The 12096-nt window shown below is 38.5% G+C and overlaps 1 protein-coding gene across 1 annotated transcript; it reads left to right on the top strand.

Moving 5' to 3' along the window:
* The first annotated feature begins 990 nt into the window (after window positions 1-990).
* On the top strand, window positions 991-10973 carry LOC146461323 (uncharacterized). Its single transcript, XM_085086948.1, has 5 exons — window positions 991-2326; window positions 7803-8011; window positions 8510-8681; window positions 8810-8842; window positions 10145-10973. The coding sequence occupies exons 2-5, from the start codon at window positions 7820-7822 to the stop codon at window positions 10408-10410; spliced, it is 663 nt and encodes a 220-aa protein (XP_084943074.1). The 5' UTR covers window positions 991-2326; window positions 7803-7819; the 3' UTR covers window positions 10411-10973.
* The last annotated feature ends 1123 nt before the right edge of the window (window positions 10974-12096 follow it).

Raw genomic sequence — 12096 nt, 5'->3', positions numbered from 1 at the left:
TCGAGTTACTGTTATACCTTCACTTTCCTTGCCTAATTCATAAACCAATCATCATGCCACATGATGGTTTCGGCCTCAAATTTGATACGCACCCCACACTGTCTTCCCCATCCCTCACAAAAAAAAAAGTTCCGAACCTTCAGTTGACAATAATAACCGGTGTTTATGTGGTGCTGGCGTGGGGTGGGGCTTCTGACAGGATGGGTGCTCTCGGGACGGATGATGTTGTGGCCCACGCGCATTACGTAACATCATAATTTCCTTCAGGTAGTATCCAGACACGCTTGGTGGCTTCTACCGCGTAGTCGTAGTGTTGTACCACCAACAAGGGCCTTAAAAGAACTACAACCCTCCATTTTCAGTGTAACAAACTTGACTTTAACAAATTTCACTTGTGCCCCCCTCTAAGCATACAAACGGCGCTAAGTAACTAGCACGACCAGTAACTATTTGGCGATTCTTTCTCACGCCGAATGGCCATAGCCATAAATTCGACTGAAATATTTTAGCGATTTTATTTTTAAATTTAGAAAGCACTTCAAATTAAATGTTGTTTAATTTAGACATCATAAATTTGATAGTATTTGAAAAACAACACACCTAACGAAGTAACACGCAGATGAATGAACACCCGAAGCCACAGCAGACCCAGACTTATTTACGGAAGAATGAAAAAATGGGTGATTCAATGTCCTCCTAGGATTCCACTAACTCAGGAAAACAAACGAACGGCAATATTTTTCGCAGGGGTGCGTTCTTTCATTGCTATTTATCAACTATTTATACGGGAAATGCGCTATTTGGGGTCATCTGCGTGCAGAAAAAAAGACCTTTCTCTTCGCTTTTTTGGCTTCATACTAGAATCTATTGTATTAAAAACATTGAAAGAACTAGCTTAAGAATGTAGTTATCTCCATCAGTAAGTACTGATACTATTTTCGTAAAATGTAATATCCACTCTCGCCCCCCCCCCCCCCCCCACCCCCCGAACGCTCCTAACAAGCCAGCCCGCGCGCGCAAACGAATTCGCGAATGAATAAATTATCTGGATTTTAGCAAGGAAAAAGAGCGTAACTAAAGGTATCACTATCTTAATTGTTGTTGTTGCCTTGGGTATACCTGTTCAGTAATCAATCATTTTCGCATTTTTACCCTCCTCCACCCCCCTAAAGTGGTCATGAGTGGTATTGCGTGACGAACAAACGGCTCCCTGCAATGCAAGATAGACTGAACATCCTGAAAGCGCCGACATTTTTTGTCATTCTAGCAGCGATCTGGATCAGATGTTATATTTTCGTGCACTGTAAACCAAGCAATACTTCACAAATGACTTAGCCATCGAAAAAGATGCAGTCTTGATGAAATGTACCGAAAGTTGATCAAAGATTTGTACTCGACCAGTTTGCGTGGTGTACATCGGACGTTTAATACAAACAGCCGGCTCAAACGTATGCGACGAACGACCAGAGAATCGTGCTAAAATGGCATTTGGACCTGTCTTTAAGCATATTATAAGGTTAGAACATTTCGAAATGTTTTTCTATGTGCTTATTTTAACCTAATATGGGTCAAGACATGAACACGGACTAAAAATTATGTCTGACCTGCAACTTCAAAGTTTACCGCGGGGGGCCAAATATTTGCATTTTGTACGGACTTTGAATAGCTCTCACGTCGCTCTTAATCATTTGCCCAAAGAAATTTTTACGGGAGTCCATAGACCATCCTTCTAACATTCAACCACCAGAAGCTTAATCGATTTGAAGGTTTCGCACATGGTGAAAATTAATTTTATTCACGAAGTACTTTTACTGCAGTGAATTGTATGCCTTCGAAATTAAATTATTTCGCATACACAGAAGGACGCAATATTTCCCAAAATCATTCCAAAAGATATTTAAAGATTGTAAAAAAAGATTTTAGTGTTTTAAAAGTGGTAAAATGATTTGTCCTCGCACGCGAGGCTCTCAAACCCGTGTAATAATTTAGCGCCTCAAATGACGATTTTAACGGATTTTCGTTATTTGCATTTTTCTTTGAAATAAAAGGATATTTCACCGAAAAAACTATACAGTGATTTTAGTTATATCCTAGCCTAACTGACATTAAAATATGAAAGAAATCGAATTTTCCACCCTTGCCGCGATATGTCTGATTTTTACGGACACGCTTGCCACGTGACTGATTTTTGAGGTGTAATAGGTTCTGATGATTATGAATTGTTCATGATTTTGTTAAGAATTGACAGCCTTAAGTTTGACACGTCATATAATCCTAAACGTGGAATTAAGAACACGAATTCACGTTATCAACACCCAGAGACGAGGTAAGATATTTTCTGTTGTATTAATTCTAAAGTTATAAAAGCACTACGGTTTTCTCGCGTTTCAAACGGTACCTGGAAAGCAAAATTAAATGATTCCCTTCCTTAGTATTAACTTCGTAACAAACACTAAGTGGAAAGCCCCACCAAAAAAAATTAAATAATAACAAATAAATTGTCATTGCTTTACTGAAGTGTAACAGTAGATACGACGAAACATCTGAGTTTTCGAATATTCGAGTTTAGTTTTAACTCTACATATTTCCCGCTATCATAGGTGTCTGTTATTAGTTTTTTACACTTATGATAAGGATTTGTTAGGAGGGAAAATCAGTAAATTATTGAATTGTGTACTTTTGGGTTTTTTGTTGTAGATTGACAAATTATGTTTTGGACCGTTGTGCCCGTATAAAAAAAAAAATAATAATTAGCATGACGACACAAGGCAATTATCATCACTCCGTTAGCCGTTTGACAACAAATTAGTGTTACTTATTTTGCTCGGCGTGGACGTCGAGGTTTAAGGGAAGGCGTATGTTAGGGAAACTTTGGTCGATATATATTGTACCCATATTCGAAATTATAGGGAATATTTCATATTTATGCAAGTATATTTTGGGGTTTAAGGTTTTGTTATTATTGGTTCTATATCGTATATCATTCAATTTCAGGGGAATGGTAACCTTAGTTTCTGTTTTTGCTCTTCAATAATTTGCCGAGCTGTGCAAATGTTTCGGAAACACTATAATGCTTGTTATTAAAGGGAAATAATTAGAAAACCAACAGTAGCTATGCTAGGAAGTATTTTTCAATTTACCTTCGTTGACCTGAATAAGGTTAATCAACTTAGAAGTTCTAGAAGTGTTACTTGAAGTAAATTGGTTTCGGTTGAAATGAATACTCTTGGAATGTGCTCCGTTCTGTAATTGCGTTTTCAGGAGTATTCAATAGGATAACCTTTTAGTTATGAATACTAAGTGAGTTTCTTTGTGAACTGTAATGACGGTAATTACGCGGCACGAGCCGTTCACTGACACCTCGGAAAACTCATTAACTACTTTTACACACCTCAAGAACTTTTAACTTATCAGGACAGTTGAATTGTGCGAGTTATCCTTGATTAACAAGTGTAGTCGTTAGCTAGTCGTTAGTGAGGTTTTGGTGCTAAAACTTGGCTTTTTAATCTTCTAGTCGTTATCGGCAAAGTACTGCCGCGTCCTCTGTAATTACTTTTCACATTCACACGTATTGTATTCTGTTAACAATGGATACTTGTCATATCATATATACACAACTCTGTAAGTAGCGCTAAGTGATTATATTGCTGATTACAGCAGTGATTACATGTTTACAACCTTGCTGTTGGACGAACTTATGTCAGTTCGTCCTTCGAGAATAAACTGCTGTTGGAACCAAAAGTGAAGTTGTCGCTGTTAATTCTACATCCAGTTGCGGCTAGATCTTGGTACCTCAAGGGAGTGACGGCCCTTTCTCGCAAGCGATCTCTCCTTGAGTTAATCTTCCCCAAGAATTGGTCACAGAAGTTCTCCCGTCGAAGTTCAGAATAGCCCGAAACGTTCCCGTTCGCTTAGAGTGGAAAAATCTGCCGTCACATATTATCTGGAGGTGTCTTAAACTGCAAGCGTCTATCACTTCATTCGTGATCAAAAATTCGGTGTTAAGGGCATAAATATTACCTTTCTTATCTTTAATTTATTGTTATTGCTGTGCATCACAAAAACATGTTCTCGTCGATTTTCAACAATGAAAATTCGGTGTTGCAATAGTAAACGGTTAGTACAGATTTCAGAGAGGTTTGAAAAGGAACATATGGCGAGGGAGCGGGGGAGGGAACTATTGGCGCCTTGTATAAAATACCACGAGAATTTTGATGAAAAAAATCACAAATGTCTATGTAATTTATATCACAACGCATATTGCGAGGATATTTTTAACAACCGAAATTGTAAACCGTAGCATGCTTTTGCGAGCAAGGGCAGAGCCCTTTGTTGTAGCATTAAATAAGTCCTGAAACATTTTGATCCAAAACTTCTGGAAACACAACCGAGACAACGATGGAAAAAAATATGCAAGGGTAGCTGTTTTTTTCTCAGAAGACTAATTTTTCGAGCTGAGTATTTACATGTCGATCGAAACGAACAGCTGAACTATTTTTTCTCCATGGGATGAACCTTCAGTAAATATAAAAGAACCAATCACTTGGAAAATATTTTTACTCGTTAATTATTTGAGTGATTGGTAATCTGTAGTCAATTTAGTTAACTGCCTGGGGACAAAATAATAATTATTAATCACACGGACGTGAAAGAAAGCCACAAACAAAAGTGTTTACGACTCGTTTGGCTCGCTTGGTATCCCCGGTAATAAACCCTTTTTGCGAATTTTATACATGACGGTAGAAAGTCACTTAAAATTTACCTGACTATAAAAACGGGAAAAGAAACATGAAAAATTATTAGGTCCGATTCCCACCAAATTATCCTTATTATTCTTGGAGCATGGCAGCTGAACAATCTTAGGAAATTTAGGGGACATTAATTATTTGCCTGTTGCGAGAAATAATAAATAGCTAGACTGAGATTTTATATAAATCCAAGAATATGGTTATAGAAAGCGAAACAATTCACAAGTCTGTGTCAAAACCCGCGGTGCTTTGCGATTATTGAGAGACTCTTTCAAACAGTAGCTGTTTAGCTATTCCAGTCCGGGGGGAGGCGATATTAAAATACAAGAGAAGATAATGTTGTTAGTGGTTTTGCTGTTGCCATGGCGACCTCGATAGCAGGTTTCTAATACCCGAAAGGGTTACGATGTAAAGAATTAAGATGGGACAACCTGGAAACTATCAGGAAAAAACATTTAGCAATCGATATCGTTATGTACATCGTGAATATCATTTCACGGTATACCACTCGAAAGTATTGCATAACTATTATGTAAACAACAAAGCTCCAGGTTATCTCATAAATCTTTTTGAAGAAAAACAACATTGTTATGCGCTATGAGAGAGTGAAAGTAGACTTCTCCTTCCCAAATATAACACTGAACTTGCTAAAAGAAGCAGATTTTATTTTATTGGGGCAAAGATATGGAACACCATCCCATAACATATTAGAACTGCTCCCACTCTCTTTGCTTAAAAAAATAAATAAATAAATAAATAAATAAATAAATAAATAAATAAATAAATAAATAAATAAATAAAAAATAAATAGCCTCGCTGTCATTTAAAGGAATACTCTAGACCCCAAAACAACTTTCGCTTAAAAGGTAGCATTTGGACTATAATAAAGGGTAAACGGCACAAAAAGTTCAAAAGAAAAAAGTAAAAGGCCGAAAATTGCCGCAGAAAGGCGAAATTTTCCCCGTTTTGAAGACCGGAAGTAAAAATCGTGTTTAGTGGAGCACGTGATCGATGACGTAGAATGAAGAACCGCTCTTGTTTACAACACTGAAGACAATATGGATTCTGGGGATTAGCGCAGTTCTTTTGCTTGTTTTTCTTCTGAACAAAATAGTACAATCGAAATTGCCGACGGAGCTATATTAGCAGAGCTATGAGGGCGCTCTGTCGTATGTGTTTAGCCGTGTAACAGCGAAGTGAACTCGGTTACGGACTCTAGAAAACGAGTGCGAAGTTTGAAGAGCGGATTGGTAAGCGACCAGTTATGCATTCTACTGATTCTATCGCAAATTCGGTGTATTTCACATCCGCAATGAGATTTCATCGGCGTTTGAATACGTTTTGAGTAGCATTAAAGTTTCCTTTTTATGGTACGGCGTTGTTATTTGAAATCCAGTTTAGTTACATTTTTAAAAAAAATCCACGTGGATTTTACCCTGGGAATTGGCCTGTTAGAGACACAGCGTACAAAACTCAGCGAAAGCTGGGAGATCTGGGCAGCTTTCATTATAACGATTCACACTTTACAGGAGCGGTGCCTGTACAAACAGCAATACTACGACGAAGTCTAAGCACATAAATAAATTAGGAAGTCATTGTGTTGTGCTGGGCCTTTTGGGACGTTAAACGAGTTTATATCTTTCATGCCATATTGCATATTGCGTTCTATTGATACCGCATTCGAGCTCACTTTACAGGGATTTTTTCCGCTAAGTAATGTGACTGGCAATTTTTCATTGTTTTCCATTTTAAAGCAAAATAAGGCCTTTACCTTTGATATTATGCTGATTTAGAAAACGGTGTTCACCTTTGTTGGTCATTTTGCCCTGTCGCGCCGCGTATGCAGCGAATATATATGACAGTCGCGTACCTGAACTGAACAAGATGAATGAAATAACTGCGATACTACGCGTGTTCGAAAGGTAAGCTTAAGTATCATTATCGGCTAATGCTAGTTTTCTTCAGGCTGCACTGCAATAACAATTTCTTATTATTTTTCAAACATACAGTGAACCCTAGCTAGTTCTGGTGGAGTAGCTTGTTTTGTAATCTGTCTGGCGCGAGCGGCTTCATTGGACGTGCTGTCCTCCATCGGGCCTATGCTCTTATTTTCTGATAGTCCTTCTTTAAAACAAGGTTGAAATGGCGTTTTGTGAGCTTTTCATCTTTCCACAGACACAGCTGTGATAATTTGTGGTTGAGCACAGTCTTCAGAAAGGTGAGCAGAGGTCGTGGGGTTAGCAAACAAATCGAATCGCGTGTGTCCGATCGAACCATCCGTACAAAACCCGAAAGAAATGCCAATTATTAAGACCTTCACCGTTGTTACTAGAATTAAGCATCAAGCAACCATAAATCGATACGGTATTATTGAATTTTCCTCAAAACACGAACTATACATTTTATTTTGGAATTTTAAAATCAAGCCATTTACCGAATCTTGCTAAAGAAATCCAGGGGAATCTAACCGGAAAAGGTTTGACGAGTTCTTCTTTCTACGTCATTTCCGGTTTTCGGCCCAAGCGCTGCTTCGAATCCCGTGACGAGAAACTTTTCGTTTTTTCCAGGCAAAATAGCGGAGATCGAACTCCAATTTTGGTAAATATCTTTTATTAGGGTCATAAGCTTTCTGAATTTGGAAAGTTGTTTTGGGGTCTAGAGTATCCCTTTAAGTTCTGTATATAGTCTATCGGTCTATTTTAACCATTGAACAGCTTGTATTACCTTTCACACGGCTTTTCTGTGAAGCATTTTTTTTTTACTGATGTAAATTCCATGGGTAGATAAAGTTCGTATACATACGTACATACGTATTAAGTCATGTTGAAGACTTCAAAGGCGGGTTCAGAGGCGCCCTCTCAGCCCCCTAAAACCAAAGAACCCATCCTGGATATTTTTTTGTGTGTGCCGACCTTAGCAAAGGCTGTGTGGTCCTGAGGAAAGAGAGTTTATAATTGTAGCAATTAGATATAGAACATAGGATAGTGATTATGACAAAGAAACAAAACTCGACATAATTTGATGCAAATGTGTTGTACGGTGTTCTCTTTAAAGGAACCTAGTTCTCCAAAATGTTTTCAAGGATCTCCATTATTTTTGCTGTGGGCCTCATTTCCTTTGCAAATGGGCTTGTCAGAGATCGCAGGTCTGCTTATGAGGCAGCGCTGAAGTGCACCAAAGCTGGATGGAACGCAGACGTTACCGCACTGCGAGCAGACGGAGATCAAGCGGCCTTATTGGAAGATGCTTGCATATATCTAAGGGTAACATATCGCACATTAAATCTGACCACGTTCAATTTCATGATATCTCTGTTATCTTATCAACCACTCTTTCAGCAACTGAACAAGAGTATTTTTGTTTATGATTTCAAGGCGTTTTCCGGAGTAGTTCATTGCGATTTTGAAACGTTGCCCTTTGGCAAGGAAAAGACACACACTTTACGCCATACGTTTTATGTAAAAGTAAAAGGGAACAGCACAAATCCTTAGTAAAATATTTGTAGAGATTGTGAAGAGCTAGCTTATGGCGCTAAAATGGGCAATAACAAGAGCAATAGATCCAAAAAGACATCAACAGCAAAAATGCTTTAATATGTTCCTAGCACTATATTTTATTACTGTTAAAATCTTCAAACTACGCAAGATTGCATTACTGTCAAGATCCCTTTAGAATAACGAATTAGAAAGACAACCAAATTTGCAGCGAGCAGGGAAGAAACGCGAATAAGTTTTTACTAAATATGTTCATTTTTCTTGCAGGAATTCGCGCGGTGCATTGTAGGAGTAGATTCCACTAAGTACACGTCACCAGTCCTCAATATTGTGCACTTCTTGGTGGCGTATGAATGGCAACACAACTACCTCGCAGAGAAAGCTGTCCTGTGTAAAAACTTGCTGGTTGGTGAACTGAAGAAAATTGCGGTGCAGTCAGGTATTTCTTTTTCAGATATCTCATCAATAGTGTTAACTTAACAATTTTTTGGCAACATTGAGTTCACCTGAAATTACTTTCCGGAATATTTATTAAAGGTTCTTTTGATGCGTGTTCTGTTTTATTAGGTATAATGGAGAAAGAAAAATTGAAGAATATTGGTAAGAGACTTAATTTTTATACAAGGTTGTGGTAGTAGTAGAAGTAGCAGCATCAGCAGCAGAAGTAGGAGTAGCAGAAGTAGTAGTAGTAGCGGCAGCAGCAGCAGTAGTAGTAGTAGTAGTGCACTTCGCTTAGTTCCCGTTTTATAGTTGTTGGTCCTAATTCAGCCAACAAAATAACGTTTAAACTTATTTCTACATTTGAATTGTACTTTGTGAGACTCAAATCTGATGTCTTTAATAACCAGGCTTCTGTTTCCAACATAAGGAACCACAATGTTTACAACCCGGAGATCGAAGGCTATTTAACAAATATATTCCATTTTGCCGCGCGTCTCTACTCGGATAACGTACAGATGAGGCCAAAACATGGTTTGAACAGAGAAGCATGCCACCAGCCGAAGGCGAGTAGCATGATTGATGTTCTTAACACGTTTTGACGTCCTTTGTATTTTATCAGGGTACAAAGACCCACGGAAAAATGGAATCTTTTGGCTTTATACCGTAATATAGACTAGGACATTTGACTCCATTTCGTGAGCGAACGTCACGTTGAAGGAGCCGAGTCAAAAAAAATCATGCAATCTTTTAGACTACTACTCCTCTAAATGAGAGAATAATCCGAAAGATTTTCACCAACAATATTTTCATATTTGGACAAATATTTCCTTCCTTTCACATCAAAACAAAGTTCTAGCTTCTTTAACCTTGTTGAGGTTACTTTCAACGGTTTTGTCCAATTTTTCATCGGACAGGTTTGCGTTTCTGCGAAAGTTTGCCAATGTTTCTCCTCTACTTGCCAGAGCAGTTTGCAAAACTTTGTTGATCAGTCACTCTGGCTGGAATCTGGGTACTTATTACGTGCGTCGGTCACACCACTCGACGACGTCATTCGTGCGTCATTTCTGCGAAAGTTTGCCAATGTTTCTCCTCTACTTGCCAGAGCAGTTTGCAAAACTTTGTTGATCAGTCACTCTGGCTGGAATCTGGGTACTTATTACGTGCGTCGGTCACACCACTCGACGACGTCATTCGTGCGTCTATTCTCTAATAATCACTAACTCCGCTACACAAACCAAAATTCGAGTTTTACACTGTTTATTGTATAAACAAGGATGTCTTCGGTTTCCTCTTTTGACTCAAATAAGTGAAGGTGTAGGCGTCAATTAAAAACGTTTTCCCGTCCAAGGCCAGAAGGGAAATTATAGCAATGGAGGGAACATGCAGAATTTCCAGTCGCAGAATAGCACATCTTGGACGCAAACATTATTGTTGCTAATTTCCTTATTTGTCTCTCCCCAGAGGAGGACGAGTACGCACAATGCGCCGGAGATGCCATGCATAAATGTATGATCAGAGCAGAGCAGCTGATGAAGCACGGTATTTCCCAGGATTTCTTGGCAGCGATAACAGATTACATCGGCTGCTATGAAAAGGAAGGTGCTACCTGTAGGGCGCCTATGTTCAAGCACTTTGTTGCTGTGATGAAGGCTTATCGCAAACACCTGGAGGATAAGCACGGGGAATACGGAAAGATGGTCGATAAAATACCACTTCCCCCGCAGTGAGCCATGATCTTTCTTACCTCATTGTGTTAATCAGGACACAAAGCTGCAATAGTACGCGTGAACACTTTTAATAATTACGCCTACTTTCTTGGAGGGCAGTCGTGTAATTAAAACTCTTTCATAGCAGAAATTTACAGACTAGTGCTACTTGTGTGGCCAAACTTTTTAAACCCTTTCCAGTGTTTTCAGACAAAAATAACTTTCTTTACTCAATTTTAGCTCCAACCCCTAACCCCGCCCTCCTCATCTTTCAAGCCAGAGATATGTCCCTTTTCCTGGTAACCATGTAAAACACTGGATGTTAGCACGAGACTTGTACTGGTGGGGACCCTGGAATTCTGGTTGAACTGTCGTACTCCAAGAAAATAGGAGAATTATTTTGAAGTGTTCACGCTTAAGTCCGAATGCTATAAGGGGATTTTAATTGCGGTGGTGGGTTTCAAAGAATTAACGTTAATGAACTCGAGAGTAATGTAAAGCGAATCGAGAGGAAAAAGTTAAACGCACTGTACTTATGAAAACAATAAGATGGGAGAAATTAAATAAAACAAATGAAAATGTTAGCGATCGATGCTGTTCTTTTTATTTACTGTCAAGAAATAGCTATAGACTGCAAGGCACTGAAAAAGAAATTGTTCCAGTTTAGGAACGCAGCGGCGTAACTCTAACGATGATTTAATAATCGCTGTACATAAACCTTATTCCATAATGGCTATCATTTTAATTTTCTTTTGTTGGTATTCAAGTTAGCACTTTTTACCTCGTTCTTAAGCTCAAAAATCAAAAGAATATTTTACCTCGAACGAAGCCTGGCAAAAAAGACTAATTTGAATACAAACAAATGAACATTAAAATGGAAGCCATTTTGGATAAAGGCCAGTATGAGGGAGATACCAATTTGTACCAATTAGCTTTGAAATTGCTCTCCCCCCACTCCCCCCCCCCCCCAAAAAAAAAAAACATATTTCGATTGGGTGGTAAGGCACTTTTTGAGTCCGTTCTTCTGGAAAATCTCCGAAATGAACGCAACTTGTCCGTTTGTTCATTCCGGCTGTTCCTAATGAAATTTCATTATTGATTTACGTTTTACGTGTTCTTTTTTTGGCATCAGTTTCTATTTATCCCTAACCAAAATGCCGACGTCTTCGTAGTTCGCCAACATTAAATGGTATGTGCTCCAAAAGGAAAATTTCGATCGAAATGCTCCGGAACTGTTTAGTAAGTGGTGACGGCGTCGGCAACGTAGTTTTTTCATTTTTGTCATATTTCTTTCGAACAAAATTGGACATAACTAGTTTTTCTCCATTATTACACGAAAAAAAATGTGGTAACACTTCCTCTTTATTGAAGAGAAGGTGAAAAATTGTTCCTTAACAGTAAAAGAAATGGATAATGAAGGACAAAACCAGGGGATGATTCTTTTAGAGATCGTTAGAGTACAAAGTATATGGAGTACCGACAAATTTTAGGAGAAGTTGCTTATGGTCGCTACCCTTTTTAACTGGCAAATTCCTTGGACTCTTTCGGCAATTTCCAGAGGCAGATCACAAAAAAGGGATTTAGTTTTCCTATATGAAGCTCTCCCTAGAAGTATTTGCTGCCCTAAAATACTGAGGACTCAAGCGTTTTTTTACGTCACCAATTTCAACCGTTGTTCTTTAATTTGCTAGCGAGCGCATACAAGTT

Source organism: Pavona decussata, unplaced genomic scaffold (genome assembly GCF_977016875.1).
Source record: "Pavona decussata unplaced genomic scaffold, jaPavDecu1.1 SCAFFOLD_199, whole genome shotgun sequence".
Lineage (NCBI taxonomy): Eukaryota > Metazoa > Cnidaria > Anthozoa > Scleractinia > Agariciidae > Pavona > Pavona decussata.
This window is presented reverse-complemented; position numbering and strand designations above follow the sequence as displayed.

What these genes read in the sequence shown, in the direction of transcription:
- LOC146461323 (XM_085086948.1), top strand. Translation starts at nt 7,820, where the DNA reads ATGTTTTCAAGGATCTCCATTATTTTTGCTGTGGGCCTCATTTCCTTT. An exon ending in ATGCTTGCATATATCTAAGG is followed by an intron (nt 8,012 to 8,509) that starts GTAACATATCGC and finishes TTTTTCTTGCAG; the next exon opens with GAATTCGCGCGGTGCATTGT. An exon ending in AGAAAAATTGAAGAATATTG is followed by an intron (nt 8,843 to 10,144) that starts GTAAGAGACTTA and finishes GTCTCTCCCCAG; the next exon opens with AGGAGGACGAGTACGCACAA.